Source organism: Rhipicephalus microplus, chromosome X, assembly GCF_043290135.1.
Source record: "Rhipicephalus microplus isolate Deutch F79 chromosome X, USDA_Rmic, whole genome shotgun sequence".
In the NCBI taxonomy this organism is placed as follows: Eukaryota; Metazoa; Arthropoda; class Arachnida; order Ixodida; family Ixodidae; genus Rhipicephalus; species Rhipicephalus microplus.
In genome coordinates, this window is record NC_134710.1 from 65,503,784 (window position 1) to 65,530,583 (window position 26,800).

General features: G+C 43.5%; 2 protein-coding genes across 3 annotated transcripts in view; both read left to right on the forward strand.

The window, feature by feature from the left end:
- Positions 1–2,299: 2,299 nt before the first annotated feature.
- Positions 2,300–3,651, forward strand: LOC119175901 (endoribonuclease LACTB2). Of its 2 annotated transcripts, none has more exons than XM_037426937.2 (2): positions 2,300–2,572; positions 2,675–3,651. In XM_037426937.2, exon 2 carries the CDS (start codon positions 2,693–2,695, stop codon positions 3,527–3,529), a length of 837 nt encoding a protein of 278 aa, XP_037282834.1. In that variant the 5' UTR covers positions 2,300–2,572; positions 2,675–2,692; the 3' UTR covers positions 3,530–3,651. The 2 variants fall into 2 exon arrangements, with proteins under 2 accessions (XP_037282834.1, XP_075733149.1); XM_075877034.1 differs by having other exon boundaries at positions 2,300–2,543.
- A 457-nt stretch (positions 3,652–4,108) lies between these two features.
- Positions 4,109–26,800, forward strand: part of flr (actin-interacting protein 1 flr) — a 58,033-nt gene continuing 35,341 nt past the window's right edge. The window contains exons 1-12 of the mRNA XM_037426936.2: positions 4,109–4,251; positions 5,642–5,763; positions 7,104–7,194; positions 7,277–7,424; positions 7,491–7,671; positions 14,914–14,991; positions 15,093–15,170; positions 15,255–15,346; positions 18,847–18,988; positions 19,760–19,841; positions 19,942–20,095; positions 20,338–20,422. Of these exons, the coding sequence (XP_037282833.2) occupies positions 4,236–4,251; positions 5,642–5,763; positions 7,104–7,194; positions 7,277–7,424; positions 7,491–7,671; positions 14,914–14,991; positions 15,093–15,170; positions 15,255–15,346; positions 18,847–18,988; positions 19,760–19,841; positions 19,942–20,095; positions 20,338–20,422 (1,269 nt within the window). The 5' untranslated portion in view covers positions 4,109–4,235. The remainder of the gene's footprint in view (positions 4,252–5,641; positions 5,764–7,103; positions 7,195–7,276; positions 7,425–7,490; positions 7,672–14,913; positions 14,992–15,092; positions 15,171–15,254; positions 15,347–18,846; positions 18,989–19,759; positions 19,842–19,941; positions 20,096–20,337; positions 20,423–26,800) is intronic.

The following is a 26,800-nucleotide window of genomic DNA, read 5'->3' on the forward strand; positions in this document are numbered from 1 at the left end:
TCTCAGAAGCTCCCATCAAGCTTCCATGATGCTACCATCAACATATAGTATTACGCTACCTTTAGTGTGTAAATAGTGTATATAAACGTTCCTCTTATCAGCCCAGGCTACTCTGCTCGACTTCTACCAGAGACTTGGCTAGCTCCTTCGAATACATCACGAGCAAGCGAAAGGGCACGGAGTTGTAGAGGCGAAAATGTGCAACATCACATCGCTTTTATTACGTGACATATTCGTTCTCCGCTGCATTCCCCCGCTCGTGTCCGCAGATAACGTTCCAGTTTTTATAGCGAAGACACACCGTTGATTGCGGTCACGTCATTGAATATCAATTAAACAGCGGTTGCATTATTTATTTGCAAATTATTTCACCATAAAGTATGGTGAAGTAATTTATTACTTGGTCACCTGAAGAGCTTTCTAACTTTACTTACTGTTTATCAAGACCTGAATATAATGTTAAGATTTATTTTGTTGATTCTGAGCATTACCTTTGCAACAGAAGTACATCACCACTGCCCGCAACAATTATTATTCATCTTTCCCAGTGCCTGTAGGTCCGTTGAAGTTACGTGATGAAAATATGTTTGCTGGACTACGTCATATATGACATGCCGCTTAAGTGTCTGTCTCCGCATTATTGACGAATCTAGGCGCCTCTTGTAAACTTTCTGCTGGCAGGTTTTTAAAATTTTATTTTGTTATTTTTAAAACTGGTGGCCTCAGACAAGCTTAATACGCCTCTGCTCACCACTGGATAGCGTTGTTACGCGCGGCGCCTGGGCTGACGGGGGAGAGAGGCGTTCTTTGTTCATCAAACAAGTCACCAAAGGGCTGCCAGCCTGCTGTCCGCCGTGTTTCGTCCATCTTAGCCGGAAAGTGAGGTGGCATTCCGACACCATAAGACGTTCGACGAGACGACCACAATGGTTTCTTGGCGTCACAGGTCCAATGTGATGACCACGCCCCAATCAAAGACGTTGACTTGAGCGAGTGTGAGCGGCACCGTCAGAAATGGTGTGTGTGTCCCGTGATTCAACAGCACATTCTGGACCCATTACCTGATTTAGTCAAAACGCACACTTTATAATGAGCCACCCAGCTCATTCGCAAGAGATCTCTCACCCTGCCTGTACAGAACGTAATAAATCCTCTGTTAAGTTTGCCATCCTACACCTGAGTGCACATGCGTTTTCTTTTCTGTCTCTCTACACCCCCCTTCTTGCCCCTATTTCTCCACCCCCAGAGCTGGGCAGCAAACCGGATGCCAAGATCTGGTTGATCCCCAGCCTTCCTTTCTCTCTCTTGCCATCTTACTGCCTTGGCATCTTCATCCCGGATATCTTATGCCTGAAAAGGCCGGTACCAACGAAGGTTAAAGAATAAAACAGATGGTGAATATTTTCTGCAGCATGTTGAGACGCTGCATATGAGTGGTCATCCTCGAAAATCATCAACTTTAACACCACGGACAGGTGATGATATACCCTGAGTAGGTTCGAGCATGTATTATGCCTCGACGCTTTTATTCTCCATTAAACTTCTCCCTTTCGATTTCATCCTTCGGGGCTTTGTGTAGTCCTTCACCTAACGCACTGCATTCGTGCTGCACTGCTACTACTTCATTTCTTCTGTATATACGTCCTGTTTCGGGCACGGTCACAGGCTGCCATCTTGGACTGATAATGACGCCGTTTTGCCTCCATATAAATATTCGAATAGTGCTACGGTGAACTCGCATGCATCAACACGCTGGGCCAGTACATTCAACGTCGTATGACCATAATCATTGCTAATTACGACAATTTAAACCCAGCAAAAATTGCTTTTAAGCCTAAGATGGCAGCGTCTATGCTTTACTGTAACTGTTACATTTATTTTTGTCAATTTGTCCAATATATCATTTCATGCAGCGGCCGCAGAACTTGTGCAGCTTTTCATATTGGTACTCTCAGTCTCTGAAGCTGGATGAAGATAACTAAGAAGCCTGGTTTATACTGGCTACATAAAATGTGAAACAAAGCTCTAAATTAAGATGAAAAAGAAAAAGACAAATCTGTGAAAAGTCAGTATTGGCGCATAAATGGCGCGCTGATTGCGCCGATGAGAATCATCGGCGGCGGCGGCGGCGGCGCGCCGATCAGTTCGCGTCGGCGGTGGCGGCGCGGTGAAAACTCTCGGCGGCGGCGCGCCGACCAGTCGGCGCACACCTCTAGGCGCAACATCGTCAAGCGCTCAATGTCTGTATATTAACTCTATTGTCTTTTAACTGTACGCCTCCGGAAATTCAGAAAACCTGGGCATCTGTGCCTGCTAACCTTTCTTAAAACTATCTTTGCCTCATGCCAGCGCGGCTCTGCTAAAGTAAGGCAGAAGCTCCAACTTAAATAATACTACTGCAGCGGCTGTGCTTCAGCGTTTCGGATGATGTTGAACATAATTTGGCTAAATCTAGCACACACACAAGTGCACCACGAACTTGTGAACACAACACTGTTACAAATGCAGCGACGGCCGGCGGAGCCGGCGCGCAGGAATCCTACGTAACTTTTGTTTCTGTTAATTCTCTCAGGTACTTTACTCAGGTGTTGTGTGATCATGCGGGTCCAGCTGCCGCCGCAGCAACTGTAGAGCAGAAGTTCTGCGCTAACAACCGGTTTCTTGTTTTGTGCAGTACGTCCGGTGCAGCAGCATGACGACGCTCATTCCAAAGGTATCGAAGTTGACGTCTCGCATTATTCGAGTTCTAGGATGCAACCCAGGCCCGATGACTCTGCAGGGAACTAATACATATATCATTGGGACTGGAAAGCAGCGCATATTGCTCGATACCGGAGAGCCAAATGTCCCTGAGTATATCGAGACCCTCAAAAGCGTTTTGCGAGAACAAGGCATATCGCTACAGCAAATAATCGTTAGCCACTGGCATTTGGATCACGTTGGTGGTGTGGACGAAATACGGCGACAAGTTCAGCCAGGGTGTACCGTGAAGAAGTACGCGTTTCGTGATGACAAGGCGGAGCATTCTTTTCAGTACCTAAAGGACGGAGAGTGGATCCGTACTGAAGGAGCGTCTCTCAAGGTAATCGCCACCCCAGGCCACACGCAGGACCACATAGTACTGTATTTGGACGAAGAAGACGCCTTGTTCAGTGGAGACTGTATATTGGGTGAAGGGTCGGCGGTGTTCGAAGACTTCCATTCCTATATGGGCTCTTTAAACGCCATTCTAGCGATCAAACCGTCTATTATTTATCCGGGACACGGACCTGTGATTACAGACCCGGAGAAGAAGATAAAGGAATACATTGAGCACCGGCTTCAAAGAGAAAGACAGATTCTCGACTGTCTGCCAGAAGCGGACGCTGGATACAAATCAATCTCGGGCATAGTCGAAGAGATTTACAAGGAGACACCTGCTCATCTTCACGCAGCAGCTGCACGGAACGTGGAACATCACCTGAACAAGTTAATTAAAGACGGGAAAGTTGTGAAAAGGGCCACCGACAACAGTTATGGACGGGTGTGACTAAAGTATGTAATGGGAAGAAGCAGTGTAATATACTATGATGTACAAGCGAGGTTTGGTTACGTTATGAAAAAGGGCTTCTGTTTTTTTGCATAAAAATAAAATTTTACGTGTTTTTGTTACCACTGCGAATGTCTGCATGCGTTATGTCAATGTTGGACATATTTTTTGAGGGTTGCTGTTTGTTTTTCTCATTGCGATGATAGGCTGAAATATGTGCTTGTTAATAAGAACTACGCGATCGTCGACCAATTAGAAAAAAAAATTGTGGCGTCTAGAAATTTTGCCAGTAGACAGCGCACATACTTTTTCGAAGTGCCTTGGAGCAAAGAGTATGTAGCGTACATAGAAACAAAATCCTTATTTCACTGGCTGCAATCAGTCTGACGGGCCAAAAAGAAAAAAAAAAAAAAACATTAGAAAAGAACCGGCGGCGAAGTGTCAAGGGCTCTGTAAGAGAAGACACCTTGACATGCTGCAGCTTTTGTATTTATGGGACACGGTGCTCTATTTTTGGCGCCTCTCTCTGAAGCAGACTCACGTTGGCAGCGAAATCGAAACCGCCTCGTAGGTCTCTCGCTTTTCGGACCCACCCATCCACACACACACACACACACAAGACGGGGGAATAGGTGGGGTGCAGCGTTTCCGGTTCCGCCAAAGCGGCCAGGGAGGTGTTGCATAGACGGTGCGCTGTGTTGAGAGAATGTCGTACAAAAACAGTAAGTTTTACTTACACGTTCATTCGGTCTTCTTTAACAAATAAGTTGCTTGCTTCGCGTGATTCTGCTCGCTCCAATCTTACGTCCGTTCGTAGCGAAGACTACCCGCGACACTCCGAAAGGCCTTGCCGACCCGGCACCCCGGTGAACCGGCCCGAGGTGCCAAAAACGGCACCAAGACATTTGAGAGCCTAGCTTCCGTTCAGGCCGTTTAGCAAAGACTTTTTATGTCTGACGACGTAGAGTTTGGTGCTTCCTTCGCTGCGCTCAGTCTTAGTCGTTGTGTGATGTCTCGCAAACGCCCTTTCGCGGCTGGCTGCATGCACATTGTCTATATTTACTTTCTTTCGATTGACAGAGCCAAGTTATTGTCGGCAGAAGGCGGACAGCAAGCAAGGAAGCTTGTCACGCTTACCTTGTTAGTTCTGGCCAAGTTTGAAAGAATGATGTGTTACAACATTATCTGCGGATTGTGCGCTCAGTGATGAGTTTTCTGTGACCTTATTGGTGAGCATCGAAGCTATGAATCATCGTTGAACCGGGCCGGCTTCCGCTTGCCCAGTTTGGAAGAGAAACTCTCGCCTTGTATCCGAGCTCATCTGGCGGTCACGTTAAATTCTTGCTAACATTTAGCTAGCGTTTCATGCGGCTTAATGAGTTAGCTATTATACTTTGAGGGTGAGCGGTACGATAACAATAGGGCCAACTTCGGCAACCGTTAGCGGAGAGTTTTTATTTTATTCTGGGGCCAGGAGCTCTCCTCTCTGTCCCTCTTGACACATAGCATGCAATGCCTCAGGACTTGTGCGACAGTGCAAAAAAGTGCCAGTATCATATCAATCTGTTAAACGGGGCACAGTAACAATGTAACTTATCATGGACCCATCCACGAAATACCCATTCCCTAAGCCAGTTCCACAGCTGCAGAAATAATTTCAAGAGCAGGAAAGCTAGTGTGTGCCACTGCAAGAAATCGGGTGGCATAATGGAATTGCGAAGTTTATTAAAGTCAGGCTGCTCACTGATTAGCAATCACTGGAAGAAGCCTTTGTTAAACTGACTCAAGTATAAACACTTCTCATTCAAAGGCATTTCAAAACTTCATTATGACAAATTAGTAGTCGCAGAATATTTTTAAATTCATTCATCCAAAATACAAAAGTGCAATAAAATTCTGCCCTTGAAAATGCATGTTGCTAACTATATCAACCCTCAAAGGGTTAAGAAATGGTATTGCTCCACCATTGCTAGGAGTTTAGTGTATGTGAGTATCTCCACAATTTCAGTTATTAATGTGGGCGTTAAGGGAAAAGTTCAGGTGTTGACATGCCACCTTTGAATTTATTTATTGATCGCTCTAGATTCACTACCAAATGCATCAAATTTTCAGGAAGCACATTTGCCACGCTGCCGCGCACTCAGCGTGGCATGCCTCTGGTCCTTGGTGGAGATCCAAAGGGGAAAAACTTTCTGTACACAAATGGAAACAGTGTGATCATAAGGGATATTGCTGTGAGTATTAGTACTGTTCACATGCGTTATACCCGTGTCACAAGAGCTGTTTTGAAAGGACATCAAGTCGATGGCCATCAAAACGGCGGTGCACCATAGACTGAAGAGACTTATCATGCTGCTATGCGGCTGCTTTTAACGGCCGTTGAGTGGTTTAGGTGTTCCTTGCAAAAGTTGTGTGGCACTGCAAATCTTTATTTTTGTTTTCATGTAATCATAAGTGAGACAATATAGATACACTTAAAAGTACACCCGTGTCTGCTATTTTTATTAAACATTTCAATAAATTGCTTAAATATAATTACGAATGCATGTTTTGTGCAAGTTGTTGAGCGGTGAAACTTTAGCGATGTGGTCACGGCTTGTCAGCATTTGCACGTTTGCGCTGTTTCTGCTTCCGGCTTTCATAAGCCATGAAAGTTTCAACGGAGGTGTGGGGGTGCTTCTTAGACTAGATGGACTATTGACTCGAACTATTGACTCAAGGACTCTCAAAATCGCATGTGTGGCAGCTTGTTGAGTCAATGGACCATTGGTTCAGTGTCCTTCCAAATGCCCATGTGACGTGTATTGATGTCTGCCAGTATAAACTTACCAGCGAACAAACATGTGGTGCCACTTGCTCCACGCTCCACAGAATGTCAAACTTTTTGAATATAAATTGCTAGTCAGACTTAATTTTTTTAATATGCCTACATATCTGAGGCCCACATAAAAATTATTTTACTAATAGTCTTTTCAGTGATATGGTGTCAGGTATTTTTATTCAATGTTTTCATGTAATCCCATCATCCCTAATTTCTAAGTATCAGTAAAATTCACTCCTGCACTGCCATACAATCGCGAGTGTTGTTCTTTTTATCTTACTTTATTGTTTACCTAGTTATGTTGTGGATGTTTTTCCAAAAAGAAGAATACCACAAAACACTGGATGTCAACTTCAATTTACAACCATGCTCAAGCTGCCTTTCCAGTTTCATTAGTTTTCCTATAAAGCAAGAGTTAGGAGTGCTCTTTCCTAAAAGGAGGTAAAAAAAAATTGTGTAGCTATATATTGCAGAAATAGTTCTTTAGAGCTTTTGTAGCACAGACAGGCAGAATTCACGGTGCATGTGCATTGTGTGTCTGTGTACTGTAGTGCTCCACTCATTTTCTACGAGTTGACTGTAGCACCTTGACACTACTATTTTCACTAGTAGCATTTAACTTGGCTTTCACCGCAATATATGAATACTGGTCCAAAGGCTGTTGTGCAGTGGCCATTCATCCCAAGTTTCAAGGAGTTTACAAAATGGTGCTGAAAGTGTGTAAGGTGCATTTAATATTGCTTACCGTTTCAGAACCCGTCACTCTGTGACATTTACACGGAGCATTCTCAAATGACAACTGTCGCCAAGTACTCGCCGAGTGGGTTCTACATTGCTTCTGCTGGTATGTCTATAGCTCACATTGTAGCTCAAAAGCACAACTTGTTTTCCCTGTTCACTTACATACATTACTTCCCTTTTCCCAGATCAGACTGGGAAAATCCGGATTTGGGACACAGTCCAAAAGGAACACATCTTGAAAAATGAGTTTCAACCTTTTGTTGGTATTGTCAAAGACTTGGCGTGGTCGCCAGACAGCCAGAGAATCATGGCTGTAGGCGAAGGTCGTGAAAGGTGACCTTGGGCACTTTTTTTTTTTTCATGCATGGTAGTGATTGACACATGCATTGGCTTTTGCAGGTTTGGCCATGTGTTCATGGCTGAGACGGGCACCTCAGTTGGTGAGATTGGTGGCCACAGCAAACAGATAAATTCCTGCGACTTCCGGCCCACCCGGCCCTTTCGTATTATCACTGGCAGTGAAGACAACACTGTTGGCATTTATGAGGGACCTCCTTTCAAGTACAAGCTGACGATCAGCGTAAGCACAGAATTGGTATTTTATTTCAAAGCTCAGCTGACAGACTAACCCACTATATGAAGCAGTCAGCATTGAGGGCTTTTAATATGATTTGATTTTTATTTAATTGATGCTCTATGTAGCTTTTACTGTGGCCCCGACGCGGTGGGCTAGTGACTAAGGTACTCAGCTGCTGACCCGCAGTTCATGGGATCGAATCCCGGCTGCGGCGGCTGCATTTCCGATGGAGGGGGAAATGGTGTAGGCCCGTGTGCCTAGATTTGTATGCACGTTAAAGAACCCCAGGTGGTCGAAATTTCCGGAGGCCTTCACTATGGTGTCTCTCATAATCATATGATGGTTTGGGGACGCTAAACCCCGCATATCAATCAGTCAATGTCTTACTGTGTTGGCTACAGTTATTGTAGTTGTTAAAGACAGGGTTGCCAGGTTTGGCTAATTTGCACCAATCTGGCTACTTTTTTTAGGTCGGCGCAGCATAAAAAACATTTTGGCTTCTTTTTGACTACTTTCTCTTTCTTGTTGCCTAAATTTAAGTGAAATCATCAATGTCTTTCAAAGTCACAGCCATGAGTACGCATTGTGCTGCCAAAACGGGGCGCCCCGCCGCGGTAGTCTAGTGGCTAAGGTACTCGGCTGCTGACCCGCAGGTCGCGGGATCGAATCCCGGCTATGACGGCTGCATTCTGGATGGAGGCGAAAATGCTGTAGGCCCATGTGCCTAGATTTGGATGCGCGTTAAAGAACCCCAGGTGGTCGAAATTTCCGGAGGCCTCCACTACGGTGTCTCTCATAATCATACAGTGGTTTCGGGACGTTAAACCCCACATATCAATATATCAATAAAAACGGGGCAGTCAAAGCATGCTTCCACCTCCCAAAATTTGATTTGGCACTTCTATTACGACGAACTTTAGTAAAAAAGATGGGTCCGTAACCTAAGCAAGGGTAAGGGCCACTGGTGGTGCTCATAAAGTAAACAAAAAGCTCTGTTATATTCACATAAAGTGAACATAAAAAGTAAGTATAACATCTTTATAACCTGCCACTCAAGCAGTTCTTATGCGCACAAACACATACACGCGTGCTTTTGGGCACCTGGCTGGGATTCAAGGAGAACTGTTGCATGGGGCCTCACCATGCAGCTTTCCTAACGCTGAACGCTGCCTTAAACCATCATTCGCAGTCAAGAGGAATCGAAACCACTCCGCATCCAGGGCACTCTGCTCTGTGTTCATCGGCATTAGAAATTGTGTATCTGACATTTTAAAGGGAGAACTGAAAAACCAGGACACAAAAGGCATAGGTGTTAACATAAGTGCGCACTAATAGTGGCTAATGAGTGCTTGTGTTGCCACTCCCTGTATTTTAGTTTTTTAGTTCTGCCTTTATGATGTCATACCAACTCATCCAACAATCAATACTTCTAGAGTATCCGACAAGCTGCTTGTAAATTTTTTGGAGTTAGGTATGGACCGCGACTTTGTATTCGTCATTACGTAAGTAATCGTTGCAATAGTGGCTACACTTTATGGCGTACATTTTTAGCAGCTGTAATTATGAGCATGCTCGTCATGCCGCACTCTTTTTTTTACTGTTGCAACAAATCCGTCAAGATGGCGTGAGAGAGTTATTTTTGCAAGTGCAAAGACTTTTTCACTATGCGAAAAATGATTGCTTAAGTCAATAATTCAAGCTGGAAGCTCAGTAATTCTTCTTTTGTACTGTTCATACTCCACGTATTCACATTTTTGTGGGAAGGTTTCTGCAATTAGCTATTTAAGTAAACATGTGAAAGTGATTTTTTTTGCATGTGGTGTGGTTGTTGGTTGTACCCTTGGCTCAAGTTGGCGACTTTTTAGCTAGTTCTTCCAAATTTCTGGCTGTGTTTTGTATTTTTGACCGGTAACCCTTGTTCAAGAAGATGCCTTATTGTGTCTTTTTTCTTGCAAGCCTTATAAAAGAAAAAGAAACACTTTTGATTACCGTATTTACTCGATTCTACCGTGCCCTCGATTGCAACGCACACCCATTTTTCTCGTTGGTCCGCACGATCACACCTCTCGGGAAAAGGACTCCTTTCGGGAGCATCTACCATTTAAATATGAGGTACGGGGGAAGCTTGTGCCTATCTGACGTGCAACAGAGCATTGCCGTCACTCTAGTTTTACCGTGGCCCGATGTTAGCACACGAACTTGCTTCGCCCCCTTCTTCTCGCCAGTTGTGGTGTCAGGCATGTCGAAGTAAAGAGGCGTCTGATCGGCATTCCCGATTTGCCCAAGCAGGTAGCCGTTGTTGTGCCGCAAGTTTAGGACGAACCTCTGAAAACTGTGAAGCTTTTCTTCGTACTCCTCCGCAAAACTTTTCGCATAAGCCCGTTCGCCTTCCGAGGGAAAAGCCTTTCCTCTTCATAAAGTTAGTTAGCCAGCACCTGCTCACTTTAAACTGGCTTGGCCGTAGCCCCTTTTCTAAGGCTAACTGCATAGCCTGCACTTGGAGCAGTTGTGTCGTCACGGGCCACTGTGCCGCTCACTGCTCAATCTCATACTCGCCGAGCAGCTCTTCAATTTGCGGAAACCGACCCTGCTGTGGTCCACTGAAGCCTTTACGTGAATCTTTGTTGTCGACAATAGTCTGCTTTTGTTTCCGCCAGTCCCGCACGCACATTTCGGAAACTCCGAACGACCGCGATGCGGCCCGATTTCCGTCCGTTTCGACACACGCGATGACTTTTCTTTTGAAAACGGCATCGTGGTGCACTCGTCGAGTTTTTGGAGTCGACCCTTCCATGCCGTCGATGCTAATGGACTACCAGATGACGAACCCCTCAGCACACGTACGAAGTGCCGCACATGGAGGACACATAGGCAGAAATGGCCGACGCGCCATGCCGATGCACGGGGGGGGGGGGTGGCCATTTTGGAAATGCCGATGGCAATAGAATGACCGTATTAATTTTTTTCTTACTCAATTCTAACACGCATGCGATTTATGAACTCGCTTGACTGGAAAAAAGGTGCGCGTTACATTCGAGTAATTAGGGTTATGCTGGAGACCCTGCAGGGTGCTGAAAGTGCTGTTGAAATCATTGTGCTGCGCATGGAAATTCAGCGGTTTCTATAAAGTGAATAAGAATATTATATGAAGTAGTTGACATTAAAAAAATATGCAGTGGATGAGAATAAATGGCAGTATAACACTGAATAAATTTATCAGTCATGTGCCTACATGGTGGAAAATATTCTGAAATTCGGCAGTTATTCTCTTTATATGGCAGTGGTGACACTATTGTTTTTTTTTTGACGTGTTTTTACTGCTCAAATTAGACTGATATAGCCGTGGTATTTTTATTCTTATCACATACAAAATATAGATTTACTGGAAAGGTTTACTGGTTCATAAATTCACCCACAAAGCAACAGTATGCTAGATCAGACTGGTGAAGTATCATTTCACAACTCAATTAGCTTTTTTTTTTGTCAGATGAGGGTTTATAGTCTAGAAACTAACGATGATTCTGGGTAGTTCAGCTGAATCAAGATCCCATCACAATGTAAGGTCTGGCTGTTGCCTGGGAAAGGGAGGCACCAGTAGAGCTATTCCTCCAGCCCCCCTTGACATCAGCTGGGGCACACAGTATTGTTTCCTTTTCTGTTCTGTTTTTTTGATTTTATGTTGGAACTCGGTGCTCGCTCATTACTCACTAACAATCTGTACAAATCAATGACTATTCACATCAGTTCCAAAGGTGGTTCTTTTTTTTTTTTTGTAATGGCTTCTAGAATATACAGGTGTGTGATAAGTTCAAGAAATCAGGTATCGCTAATAAAATATAAATATACTTGCAGTAATGTGATAGCTGCACCTACCGTCCTAAACTGTGACAAGAGGTGATAACTGGTATATCCTGCTACATTTTAATAAAAATATTTGAAATGGCATCAAGTGTGCACCAATGAGACTGCTGGTGCTAGAGCTGAATATTTAAGTTAATCGTGCTATTTTGAGTGGTTATGAGAGTAAACGGCAAGTGCTCTGTAGCTTGAACTATATAACACTCACCATAGCATGGATGCTATCATGCCAATAGATTTCAACCTGTCCACAGCCGATACTGCATGACCTAAGTTTTTTAATAAACCATACTGTGAGATTACTTTAGTAGGAGTGTGTTGGTGGTAAAACTTAGTGGCCCGTATTATAACACAATAGAGTTTATTGGAAAGTGAAAGAAGGAACAAGGAAATGAAATCTGCTGTCCTCCAGCAAGCACATAATGTGCTGAGACTGCTACCGAAAGACTACGAATGCCATAGAATACACAAGCTGTTCTAGAAGACCTGGCTTTAGGCTCTCTCGCTGTGGTGTCGCAATGTTTTCTACTGTTGAAATGGTTAGCAGGACGTGGAAATGTCTTATTCTCACAAAACGGGTAACTAAGATAGATGGTGACAGCTTTATGACATTCTTGTTCTGGAGGGTTTTTTTTTTTTCTGCTTTTATGGGTGCACAGACATGTTAAAAGGACTAACATTTTAGTAAGCAGTGGCACTTCTAACGGTTAAAGAGGGGGGGGCAGTCGTTAGTTTTTTCCCCCAATGTTCGCTCAATGCGACTCATCTGTCAATGGTTATGCTGTGCTCAATTGTCATGAGTGACACAGGCCACCAAAAGTCTTTAGGCGCTTGTTCGCAGCAGCATTCTAACTGTGCACCAAAATGGTGGCAGTTTCTAAATGAGTGGAGCAGTGAAGCAGTGGTGACTGCACATCGTCAACAAATTTGCACATGTATACCTTATGACAAAGGGTTTCACAGGCCAATGTTGTGATGCTTTACGGTGCTTGAGCCATACACATAATGTTCATGCCTTCATTTTGGAAGAGCGTCTCTCATAATCATATCGTGGTTTTGGGACGTTAAACGCCACAAATCAATCAATCATCGTTTCGGAAGAGAAGTCCTAAAGGGCTTGACATTCCTCTCTCTTGCTTTTTTTTTTCTTTTAACTTGCTAAAATAACAGTCTCCTAAAATTAATACGTGCTCATTTTTGTATCTGAATATTGCGGAAATATTTAACAAATGGCCTATTGTAATGACGTTAGCATTAATTTCAGCCATTTCACTCAAACCAAGTTGCACCATTGGCCTTTGTCACGTTTTAGATATTCATTCTGAAGAATTAGTAAAAGCTTTGAATGCTAGTTATTCGGAAGTCTAGTCGATAGATGGTGTACTGTGCGATGTCAGTGTAGTTAAAGAAGACATCATGGTTTTGAGACATAAAACTCCAGATAATATGATTATTAAAGTCAAATTGAATTATTGAACTAGGTATTCAATTTCAAATCGACACTCAAATATTCACACACCTCTGTTATTAGGTTCTACAAAAGTTTCTGTTGTGGACTGGGTTTAATAATTGATGCATGTGCAACTTTTGTACATTGACTGTTTTTCCTTTGTAATTGTACTAATTACACTCAGCACAGTTTGTGTATGTAAATTGGGCTGTTTTGTTTGTTTTAAACAAATTGTAGTACCGTGCTAGTTTACTTTCAAAAAATTTTATTCATGGTGCTTAAGTTTTGATGGCACACAATAAGCAGACTTTGTCAGCAATTTGATGTGCTGCAATGTATTTTGGAGTTTTGCTGAGCAAACATGGTGTACTATGAGATGTCAGTGCAGGTTAAAGGGACCGACAACTGATTTTTTTACCCAGTTTTTTCTAGCGTGACAGTAAGCTTACCCTTCGTAGTGTTTGTAGCTGCCGTAGTTAATCCGAAAAGCGCGTAGTTATTTTGTAAGCTGTATTTTTCGATTTGAAAGGCACTGAACACAGATGTGCCTTTCAATCCAGCAATGCTGAGAATTGATGGCGATGCCGGTAGCCTTTCTGGCGACTTGTGCATGATGTCGATGTTCTTTCGCAAGAGTTTCTGCAACTCTGTTTAACCACGTTTACTCTGAGCTTTACAAATATTTTTTAAAATGCGCCGTTACAATGAGACGATGTGGCTTCATACAGCTTCCCTGTGTATGTACCGTGTTGCGTGCGCCTGCGCCCAAGGTTGTTTTGCCTGTGTCGTGGATGGCATATCCTATCGTCGCTGCTCTCTCGATACACGAGCCAAGCCAAGTAATCGAAAACGGAACTGTGGATATGTACGTAGCAGCGCGTCATTTCGGAGACAAAGTAAAGCTATGTCGCTCCAAAATCTTAGCAACCTGGAAATTCGAATCCTAGCTCGCATTCGAGAACAGGATTTGAACCCCTACGAGCATGCGCCTTATACAGAAGGCTGAAGCCTCTCAAGACGTACTGACGAGCATGGAATCATTACGTCACGCGAAGGCAGCACCACTTTAATGCATTGTACTTATGCCAGCTTATATTTACTGCAACGAGGACAGTAGACACCGAGCTCAAGTGGAGAAAGAGGAATATGCTCTGTGATCGCTGGCTTGCATGTAGTTAGCCCTTACGCTGAATATAAATCGCTCGTTCACTGAGTCAAACTCCTGCTTGTAGGACACCTTGTACAATACTATTTTATATAATAATATCTTGTTGTAAAGAAACAAACAATATTTTAGTACCAACTAGGAAATTGTTGACCTCGCACTTTAACGTACAGTGACGTGACAGGGCACATCAGATAGTTCATGTTTTTGCCACCAGAAATGCCACAGTCCATTTTTTTTATGTTTAATAAAAAATTAAAAATATAAATGCACTTCTCCTGAGAAAGACACAGTTGGTTTAAGTCACTCTGAGGGACAATTTTTGCATCCGTGCAGTCATCTCATTTCATGTTCTGGGCCGTTGTCGTTCCCTTTATAGAACACCAGATTGTCGAAATTTCTGAAGCCCTTCACTATGGCACCCCTCATAATCATATTGTGGTCTTCGAATGTTAAACTCCAGATATCAACATCAAAAGTGATGCTGCTCCAAAATGGTGTTCTAGCTGCTTTCAACTGCATTGAAATGGCCTTAGTCAAAATCATATTATTGTACTGGTTAGTTTGCTAATATGTAGTCAACACTAGCATGGACTAATATAAAAGTTCATTGATGAAATGATGCCTATTTGTTTTTGTTTCTTTCACATTAATGTGGCTAGTGTAGATCGCCAGATTTCGTAAATTTTGTGTGATAATGATCTTATTGCATGCTTTAGAAACAGTATTGTTCTGCTTTACAAGTAACTGAGCAGGCATTTTTCACCCTCAGGACCATGCTCGCTTTGTCCAGTCTGTTCGGTTCTCGCCTAATGGGGAACTGTTTGCAAGTGGAGGCTTTGATGGAAAGGTAAGCCTAGTTTATCTGTGTCGAAGTGTAGTGCCCTCATAATTCTTTCAAACATCATTTTTTGTACTGCTGTGGGCTGACATGCTTGTTTATTTTTTCAGATGTTCCTGTACAATGCCAGCACATATGAAAAAGTCGGTGAATTTGGTTCTCCAGCACATAGTGGTGGTATTTATGCTGTAAGCATTAGTGCTTCATCTATGAAGTAATGGGTATTCAAGGCACAGTACATTTGTTTGCTCTAACAGTTTAAATATTTTCAGGTCTCTTGGAGTCCCGACAACACCAAGATTCTTACTGCATCTGGAGACAAGACCTGCAAGATCTGGGATGCGAGCACGTTATCAGTTGTAACGTATGTGTTTCTTTGTTGTTTGCTATAGTGGATCACAGTTTTTGAGTAGTGCAAAAAAAAAAAAGATAATGTAAAACAGAAAAAAAAGTAAGTATCTGTCTTTTTCATACTTTTGTTGCACCTTTCTGCTTTTGGTGAAACAGCGAATTGCTTTACAAAACTGCCCAACTTACCACTTCTGTCAATTACATCGTAAGGACATGTTGGTTTTATTCTAATTAAACATTCTTTATTTTAGCTTTTGTGTTAATTTTACAAATAAACTTTTAGTGCCAAATGTTGTTTTTGTTGTCTCAACAGTGTGCCACAGTATTTTTCAATTCTTTATTTCATGGGATTACACAGATTGCCTATTTCTGCTGCGGTGGTCTAGAGGCTAAGGTACTCGGCTACTGAGCCGCAGGTCGCGGGATCGAATCCTGGCTTCGGCGGCTGCATTTTTGATGCTGTAGACCCGTGTGCTTAGATTTAGGTGCACGTTAAGAACCCCAGGTGGTTGAAACTTCAGGAGCCCTCCACTACGGCGTCTCTCATAATCATGTGGTAGTTTTGGGACGTTAAACCCCACATATCAATTGCAGATTGCCCAAGGGTTTTTCACCTAGGTTTGTATCGAGGTTAGATGGGTGAAAGATGTGAACGAGTTAGTCCAGTTAGCAGTGTATGATATGCATCCACTCACAAGGTTTTAATGTGATAGCATTGCATCTATCAAAGTTTTACTTCCTGCAATATAAGAAAGTGCAGTGGAACCTCGGTGATACGAACTTGACTTGTACAAATTTTGGGGTGACACGAATTTTTTTGTAGTCCCGGCCATTGCATATTGGCCTGCAATGTACTGTAAGGTTGTTCCGAACCGTTCATTATTCTGCGACGTTGGATACAAATGTGCGCTGCCATGCAGGTTCGTACCGGTACGCCCGCACTGCCGCGGTATACACGGCAAACTGTGCATGCAAATCTTGTCATTCCTGTGCACGAGGCAGTGATGCTTATTGTGTTTACACATATCTGCCACATCAATAAAAGCCATGTTCTCGCAATGAGATATACCATGAAAGACAAGGACCGAAAAAAGGTCTTGGCGAAGGAGGTCTTGGCCTCTCAACGGGAAGGTGTGCAATGGGGGGGGATGCACACATAGGCCAACTATCAGATTTGCATGGAAGACTTTCGAATGATGAGCGAATCTCCCGAGTAAACCTCCCGCGATAAGAAGTAACCGAGAAAAGTGGTTCTAAAATTTTGATGGCTGTCTTCCATTATGTGCAAAGTGCTCATTAGGTCACTTTCACTGCATAACTCTGGTGTCGTGAAAAAGCATCCTAAGACTACAAAGGGGCTACTAACAGTCAAGGGTCGTAACGCATCAGATTCCGTGCACCCACTGTCTATTTAAAACTGAAAATATGATCACAGATGTCTAGAAACTTGTTTTGCAATCATTCAAGCTATTCAAGATGTTGCTGCAGCACTGAGAAACAATAAATTAAAAGGAATGCAAACTTTCATTTGTCATATACTGAAGTTTCCATGTTTTCTGGTGATATGAATTTTGGATGATATGAATACTTTTTATACGAGATGCGTGTGACCGAGGTTTTATTGTACCGTATATACTGCAGGGAGTGCCTGGTGTGGTAGACCAAGAGTGACATAACTGTAGAAAAGTAGCTGTGGAGTTTCGTTATGCAGTGAACCACATTAGAAGTAGACGGGAGAAAGCAAGCTAGCAACTGAGTTGTTAGTCTACGTTCATCTTGTCTGCTTCTACTATGGTGTCTGTCAGCAGGGCCATCTACTGACAGGTGATCAGAATTCATAAAAACTCTTTACTGGCCCCTAGAGATCTTTCCATTCTTATTAATGTTTTTTACTCATTATTTTGCTTATGAATTATATATCAACTTGGAGTTTAAAGTGTAGGATCTTTGAGTCTATGGTGACTTTATTATATGTTCATGTGCAATAGTGCTAACATATACAAAATTTGCTTTTGTCAGCCACTTTGCTGGTGTGTTTCGTATGACAAGCGACATAGTAGACTGGTAAACAGCAGCAGTACATCATCAAGTCTTAAGTTTTCTGTGGGGCAGAAGGTATGAAAATGTCGTTAGTCATCTGATGATAAGAATTTGCCATGCTGTCTCATGCAATTCATCTGGTATAGCATGAGGGTCTACTGGCCTTTCCTGTTTGTAACCACCTGTTTAATTGTGCAATGAAATTAGTGCTATGTACAGGTGAATCTTTACAATGAATTGGCGTCTGACACAAAAAGACCTTCATGGTGTACAGTATTCATTCATAAACATGTGGAGTCAAAGCCGCCATGTGTTCAACATTGTGCATGCACGCCATGCATGTAAAGCTTAGTGGCACTAGTGCCCATAGTTTAAATTCATATTACATGTTCCTATAGGTTTTTTTCATATTACATGTTCCTATAGGTTGAACGAGCTGCCACAGGGCAAGTCAAATAATTGTGCAGATCAGAAAAATTAGGTTCCTGAAAAAAGTCTGCAACTGCATTTGATGTTTTCTTTACCAGATCACTTTTAGAGCCACTAGGTAATAAATAGAACACATTTGCTTTTTTCTAGCTGATACTGAGACGTAGATCCCACATTTCCTGTTTTTAATATAGCATTATAAGTCGTTAGAAAGAAGCACAGGCAACCAAGTTTAGATTTAGGTTATCATATCTGGCAACTTAATATTATGTTTATTATATTGAGGGTCAGTTATAGCATGAATTTTAATGTTGTTCTACTGCTCTAAGATAGTATATTGAATGAAAGGTGGTTTTTGTAAAAACAGTGTTTCGATATTCACTGCCGATTGTTTGTTTGTTATTAGTGTGTGAAATTCCAAATAAGAAATTGAAAGTTTCTATTTGTATATAAAAAAGTATATTGTAAGTACTTTGTGGATATTTCAAAATATCTACTGCATGAAAGTGACTGCTGCATAGGTGCAAACGTCTGTTAAATTTCATTCCCGTGGGCATTGTGTATTTTCATAAATCACGAGAATTTACTTTAACTGTGTGTAACTCATGGAATTGCACTTAATCAGTTATACATAGATGATTTGTACTTTCTGAAAAATCCTTTGAATATCAAGAAGCTGGTTATTTGTTCTTACTACTGTGTGCTTTAAATGCTCAAGCTGTAAATATTAGCTTAGGTGCATCATTTTATATTGATTTCATAGACAGCTTTCAGTAGTATCAAATAAGCAATTTCTGCTATTTGATTCCATCTAAAAATCGCCACTCACGCACCCCTCATGAAGGTACTTCATGGAGAATATTTTTGTAATTTGGCTCCTTATATTTTCTGCGTAGCAAGCTATTGACTGTATTTTTGCAATAATGTCATTTTTTATTGTCTCCTACGCTTGTTGCTTACAGGCTTGAAGGATGAGTAGAATAAAAGCTTAGTTTGCTGCAAACTGTGGTCCCATGTTTCTTAATCGTTATTTTTCTAATGTAGGGAGTTTGTCATGGGTGCGGACGTCATGGACCAGCAAGTGAGCTGCCTTTGGCAAGGCGACTACCTGCTTTCAGTGTCTTTATCAGGATTCATCAATTACCTCGATGTCAACAACCCTGAGAAGCCACGAAGAGTGGTCAAGGTGAGGGAAAGAATAAATTGCTCTGTTGAAGTACAATTAAAGTTACTATCCTCTGAAACATGCTACCTGTGGCAGGTTACCCTGGTTGTTATTACCGTTGAGCCTACACAAAAACTATGTGTCTGTTTTAGACAATATGCCGTGGGCACCAGCTGCCACTTCTGTTTCATAGACGCGTGAGAAGGGATTAAAAAAGTCTCTGAACACTGAGTGTCACTGAAGCCAACATTTTGACAAGCAGTCTTGTCTTCTTCAAGGCATATCGAAAAGTTGGCCACACTCTTTGTTGAAACAGTGGGACGAGTAACACACGTTTTGGAGGATTTCTCTTTCCTTGAAGCCTCCATCTCCTGAACTTCTGCTTGACATCAGACTTTCGTAGTGTCTGCAAAGCTGAAAACGGCCTTACTGTTTAAATTTCTCACAAGAGCATAGTGTGGACAGTTGTTTCAACCGCTTCTGGGGTAACTAGTGTACACAAGAGTTGTTTTCATAAGAGTGAACAGTTGTTTTTTCTTCCTTTTATTACCATATTACTCGAAAAGCTACCTTCAGCATTTTCTTGCTTAAGATGTCTGCATGGTTAAGGTATGTAATCATGAATGTAAAGAGGCGGGGTGGGTGATACTCTGGACTATGTTGTTCAGAGTACTGAAGGAATGCAGTGAAATATATGCAATCCGCTCACTCCTTAGCACTAAGACGATTAAAATTGATATGCGTGTATTGTTTACAGGGAAGTTGACCTATTCAAGTTACTTTATTTTGCAGGGCCATCACAAGTCCATCACGGCACTTGCTGTGAGTCCAAACAGAGAAACAATATACACTGGGAGTCACGATGGTTGCATCAGTATCCTTGTGCATAGTATATGCTTAGTGGACAGCTTGTCTTTTGGGAATCTTGTGGGAGTCACCAACAGGCCTAGTTGTATTCCTTGATAATGGCACATGCTTCTGGGATGCTGCATCGGGAGACCAGGATAGAGTGTCTGGGAACTGCCATAGCAACCAAGTACAGGACATGTGCACTGGCACGGACTCCATCTACACTTGTGGCCTAGATGACACTGTGCGGTCCATAAACTTGATGTCAAATCAGTACTCGTAAGTAATGTTGATTATTCCGTGCATCTTTATTTTACCAGCCAACAGGCTTCATAAAATGACTAAACCTGCTTAGTGATACAGCTGCAGAGCAAAATTTAGTACTTTGTGATTTCAAGAGCTTTTTTTATTTTGCATTGTTAAGCCTGCAAGTCGTTGTTCTCTAGTGTTGCAGTGTAGTGTAGTCACTTTTCAACACCATTATTGCGCCAACATTCATGGGTTTTTTTGTTTTTTGCCAGAAACCTGTGTGTCAAAATGGACTCCCAGCCACGTGGCATGGGTACAGCGGATGGAAACTTGGTCATTGTGGCAGACATTTGCGAGGTGAGTGTTATTTACCTCTCTTGATGAGCTGAGAACTTGGTTAGAGGACCTTTCATAGCTAAGCAAATGTCATACTTACATACCTGTCAAATCTCGCAGATTATCCGGGATACTCCCGAATTTCTACCATTTCTTAGGCTTGTACAGTTGTCATGAAAATCGCCTGGAAATCAAAATTTCTGTGTGTGATCTGGCTGAACCATTGCAGTGGCTTGAAACCGGCAGATAGGAATTCTCAAAATTCTTCAGCCAAATTTCACTGTGACCATTGGGTAAAAATCCGTATGCTCGAACACTTTTCCTCATCGTGGCAGGGGATGTGAACAATAGTATCGAAAACGTTGAGCGAAACCCGACAGCAGCATACTCATTGCTTTGGAAGCACTACGCGCGTGGTCAGTGCATGCACTGTCTTCTATGTGTGTGGTTGTCATTTGCCACAACCGTTGTGAACGAAACCGCGGTCGCTCTTGACACGATCATGTATGGCGACGTCATAAATGACAGAACTCTGAAAGTGTGCTCGTGTCCAACACTCGACCAGTCAAAGGGACGCCGCTTTTGCAAACAGTGCGGACAAAACTGCGGCAGATGCGATCATAGATAGCAAGAACGACTTAGTTTTAAGGTAACGTGCGCAGCCAGCGCACGCGGATTGAAAACGGAACTACCGTTTGCCACAGCCACCGCGCACAAAACTGCTGTGGCAGTGATGCGATAGCGATTTACGAGGTCCAAGGGCACGAGAATAACACAGTGGTAGATTAAAGGCAACTTAAAGAAGGCTAGAAGTGTTCTGGCGTTCCTGTCTGAAGAATCTAGTAACGTAGCAAAGCTTTGACTTGTGCTTTCGTGGCAGCAAGCTGCCGTCCCATGAAGACATACGCTAGTTCTTCTGACAGAAATGATTTTGCTAGTTGTTTTATAACGCGGGATTTCAGCAGTATTTGCGCTTCCCCTTTTAAAATTCACCATTTAGTTGGAAAACCTGATCCTCGTGTGTTTGGCCACTCCAAGCCTTTATAAGACTGCAATGCCGATGTTTACGCTTGCGGGGTTGTTTGTTTTGACTCCACCCCCCCCCCCCCCCCGTTTATCACGAAATGTTTTTTTCTTTATTTTGGGGCAAAAAAAGGGGACAAATAAGTCGGCGCACCCTCTCTCTCTCCCCCCCCTCTCTATTGCGGGAATCTCCTGGATTCAAAATCCTTGAACTTGGCAGGTATCTGCTTATCCGCATTTTTCTTTAGCACCAAGCAATGCGTAAGTATTAGATGACTTCCAACAAATTTTATTGAAAATTGATAAGTTCACAAGTAACACTGCTTTTATTTGTAAAACTACAGGTTTTCCCGCTCACTTTCATTAAAATGCCAGCTTAAATAATCCGCACACCATTGAAATAATCTGAGCGTCAAGCTATTTAATTCATGTGCCAAACATTTAATCGAAGCACCAACATATTTAATCCAAGCACCAACTCAATTAGGCTGTGTGCCAGGGAATTTAATCCAAGTGCCATCATGTTTAATTGCCAAGGGCTTTAATTCAGGTGACAGTGAGTTTGATTCATGCACAAAAAACAGAATACGGAGGGTAAAAAACGGCAGTAGAGTTGAAAGGCAGTTCCCAAAATTTTGCCGCGAGGCGTATTGCAGATAGTGTTGCGCATGCCGATACCGCCGGCACACGGCCTTATCGTGGTCCAGGATGCACCGCGATTCATCTGCGAAGATCATGGCCCGCACGTCGACCATTCGTTGATAACGAGATAGCGCCAGACGCTACGGTGACTGTATCTCGGATGGTGAACGCGCCTTGCGATCCAGTGGGACATTCTGTTCCCCGACGGCCGTCGAACACGCTGTTCGCCACCCGCTAAGCCGATGTGTCTGTTTTTCTTTAGTGGGCGCAAGTCTGCCAAATAAGCGGATCTCCTTCTATTTCTACTAGCCTCCCGGTCTCCTGTCTTCGGGCTACCCTCACTCTTACGTGACATCTGGTGGAGGTGCGGGGTACTCATGGTGGCTGTGGAAGCGTCCTTTCGTGGTCGCGTGGGGTCCGGTAGCGGTCCCAGCTCAGGTGGCAGGTTTCGGAGGCGGCGACTGCTTCGAGTATCTGTGTCTTCAGCGTCCTCGTTCTCTGCAGTGGCTGTTTTAAGGTCGTTTTTGTGCATACCCCGCCCGTTTTTGTGCAAATGAGGCGTGTTGAAAGCAGTTTGCGATCGTGGTCGCCGTCACACTCATCCACGCCGCCTGAAGCATTTCGAGCGCAGCGTACAAGTCAACATCGGTGTCTCGCTTCATCCTCATGTTGAGCAGAAGCTTGTCTATCACACGCTTGCGGTAACCTGCCTTCAGCGACATAATCACGCCTTGGTCAAGCGGCTGTATTTTTGCTGTGCAGTTGGCAGGAAGGAACAGCAGCTCGATGTTTTGAAGCACGGCAGCGGTATGGTGGGCGGTGCAGTTATCTAAAACAAGGCACACCTTGCGGTTCGCCTTTGCCAGCTTCTCGTCCCATTCGCAAAGCCATTTTGAAAAAATCTCCCTGGTCATCCAGGCTTTGCGATTGGCTCTGTACTTGACTGGGAGCTGCCTCTTCCCCTTAAGGCAGCGAGGGGATGCACTTTTGCCAATTACAAAAATTGGCAGCTTCTCAGAGCCGGTCATGTTTGCACAAAGTAGCTCAGTGATCCGCAGCTTACTTTGTTTCCCGCCATGGCACGGCTCGCCTTTGAGGGCTAACGTCTTGTGCGACAACATATTGAGAAAGAGCGGTTTCGTCCGCGTTCAAAATATCCTCCGCGCTGTATTTTTCTAGCAGCCGCACGATGTTTTCTTTCGCCTACTAGGTAGCCTCTGCTTCGTCGTCAGATTGCGATTCGCCGCAGACCGCTCTCCCGACAATGTCGTGGCGCTTCTTGAAGCGTTGGAGCCAACCCGAACTTGCTACGAAGTTGTCATAGCCCATGATGCAGGCAATGTCTTTCGCTTTTCTTTGCAGCAAGGCGCCACTCACCGGCAGATTCATGGCCCGCGTGTCCAAGAACCACTTAAAAACGGCCCTTTTGACTGCTTCAAAGGCAGGTGCCCTCATCCTCTTCGCGCTTCCTTTCACGCCACGTGCAACAGCGTCGATGATGCACTCCTGCTTGCTCAAGATGGTTGACAGTGTGCTCTTCGATAGGTCAAAGTCTCTTGCCACGTTGCCTTTCTTGGTCCCCGATTTGACGGCTCTTATCATAGCCGCCTTATGATCTAGCGTTATGCGCTTTCGCTTCCCGCCTGGCGCATTCATGTTGCTGGAATCACGAGCGCAGCACGATAAAAGATAAGGCGGAAGCGGTCGAAAAAGAGAAGAAACAGGCACACAAAAGCAACGCGGCTCACGTCGGCGAGCGACAACACTTGCAGAGAAAGTGACTGTGAAGAGGAAGAGGCAGAAGGGGCGCTCTTTTGCGCTGCCCTCTAGAAACCGGTTACTCAAGGGGAAGGGAGTATGTAAGATTAGGAAGCGCGCCTCAGCGCCATGAGAAAGGGGAGAGGGAGAATAAAAAGAAGACACAAAAGAAAAGGGCGAGACTTTCGCGAAGCTGCGGAGTGCTCCGCTGTCGGTGGTAGCCAAGCGGCGCAGGTGCAGTGACCTCTCCTCCGGAAACAGTGCGTGCCGTCTGCTTTGCGCGCGTTGCTGGTGGGCGCGTGACGGGAGTTTTGAACTGCTTTGAACTGCTAAATACAGTTCTCGTGTTGTGCGCCGTCTAAAATTCGCGTTGTGCACTGTCGTGACATCCGCTCAAAATTTTACTTCCTAACAAAATTTGTTCGTTATATCCCATAACAGGCAAATTTTGCCTCGTTAAAAATGAGGTTTTGAATTCATTGGTTTGTATGGGGACTTTCAAGGGGAATTATGATTTGCTTGTTATATCCATTATTTCGTTATAGCCCGTCTCACTATAACGAGGTTTAACTGTACATAGCAAAGTACAAACGTGGCTCAAGCAAACAACGGCCGTATTTTCTTTTTCACAAGTACCGTATAAACTGGACTATAGGTCAAGTGGGAATATAAGTCGACCCTCCAAGTTCATGTTACCGGAAAAAAAAAAAAGGAAAACAACCCAAAATTGCTGAACAACAATTATTTTAGAATTGAACGCACCGCACCCCGATCGTCGGAGCTCCCCTCAACCACCATCGAAACTGTTTCTATTCGTCAGACGAAGCACCACTGTCTTCTGAAGACGAGAGTTTGTCGCTGGCCGCCTCCCACAGTGCGTTGTCTTCCATGCCATACAGCGAGTTGCTGATGGAACATTTCTGAAAAGCATTTTTCACCATGGAATCTGGCAAGGAACGCCAGGCTGAAAGCATCCAGCCACAAACAGTCGCAAGCGGAGGCCTCTGTAGGCGGCCCGTTGGTGTCTTTGGGTTGTCGCCGGACATCCACTTTTGGTACTCCAGTCGCACTCGGTCCTTGAACGGCTTGTTTAGCACAACGTCGATCGGTTGGAGGGTGGACGTCATGCCACCTGGTATCACGGCGAGGTCCATTTTTTCATCGCCCAGTGCGCGCTTCACAGCGTGACCACAAAACGCATCTAACACCAGCATGCTGCAAAGATGCAGCAGTGCACCTGGCTGACTGTTCCAGACTACTCGTATCCGTTCGAGCATCATGGCCTCATCCATGTATGCCTTTTTGTTGACGCGAACGACAACACCGGGCGAGAACACTTCCTTCGGCATTGTCTTACGTTTCAAAATGATGAAGGGCGGAAGCTTTCTACCATCTGCCATGCATGCCAGCATGACGGTGAAGCGCGAGTGCTCGTTGCCAGTGGAAAACATATCCTTGGCACCACGCTGCATGATCATGGTCGATGAAGGCATGTCAAATCACATGGGGATCTCATCGGCATTGTCAATCTGCCCCATCATGTAATTGTTCTGCTGCCGAAGCTGGTTCACAAAGCCCTGACAGTTTATAAGCTTGTCCTCGAACTCGTCTGGAAACTTATGACAGATGGATGTGCGCCACCGGAAAGAAAACCCTTTGCGTCTCATGAATCGACGCACCCAAGAGTTCGGTGCACGAAACTATTCTCTCGTGAGCCAAGCTTTTTTAGCGAGTTCCACAGCTCTCTTGCGAATGGTATCCACGGTCACTGGCAGCGAGCACGCATGAACTTCCCACACAAAGTTCCCTATCGTATCCTCCAGCTGCAGATGAACTGCTCTTCGCCCAAGAAATGACATTTTCCGAGGATTGCACATTTGCAGCTGGGTGATTCCACGAGAGATCGACACGGGTCCAAAAGTTGATATTTTAGATTTCATTGAGTATTTTATATTTCGTGCACCTCTCACCAGGTAGCCCGAAAGTCAACTTCGTTTTATGAATAATGGCATAACTTACGAGAAAAAAAATATCAAACTTCACCAACACGGAGGCACCAATTTCGTCACCTGTCATTTTCGGAAATTGCAGATGCTATAAAAAGACAAATATTTTTGTTTCAAGGAAGATATCTTTTTACCTGAAATGCATGTCTAACGAAGAATGAATTCATACTGTTTCAAGTTTGTAGACCTTAAGAAAATAGCTTTTAAAAATGTCTAATTTTGCGACAGTTTAAAATAAGTAACGTATTCCCCATTATTTTTCTCCGAAAGTAATGCAAGCAGCGTTTTCAAACTTGACACGCTTTAAGGATATAGTGTGTTCATTAGGTACATAAATTATTGCTGCCGTAGGACAAATGTAAATTTTTATATATTGCCTCAAAGTTCTCATATTGGCAAAAGTGTACTCCACTGAAATTTGAATAATAAAAAAACCCCATCTTCGATTTTTCTTAAAATCTCGTAAATAGACAACCGAAGGCCATCATACAGTAATATAGAAAAACATGTTGCATTATTTTGTTTTTAGCGACAATATTCATGGTACAAATCAGAGCTTTTCGAGAATGCGCTGATAAGTTGAGAAATCTATAAATCGGAGCGGAAAAGCGGCAATAAGCTTCAAACGCGAGTAAACGTGACCGCATTTGGTAAAGAAAGGCTGTTTTAGCAGATAGGAGTAACTATTTTGAACACGATATTCTACAGTATATGAATTCACTCTTATACGTAGAGTACTGAGAATTCTAATATGTGGTGCCTCTCCATTACTGACACATGATGGAGCTGCTATGACGGCCATGTGTTTGCAACACGTTGGGCAAGAGAATTGAACGTTAAATGAGTTCATAAACAATTCATAACAAATTTTTATCATTTAAGGCTCGAAGACTACCGCATTAGACTGAAGAACACGCTTTAGGGCAAGTTGTTATCCGTCGTCTGCTCTACAGATGAATTGCTGTGCGCC

Coding starts and splice junctions, on each gene's coding strand:
- LOC119175901 (XM_037426937.2), top strand. CDS start 2,693: ATGACGACGCTCATTCCAAAGGTATCGAAGTTGACGTCTCGCATTATT.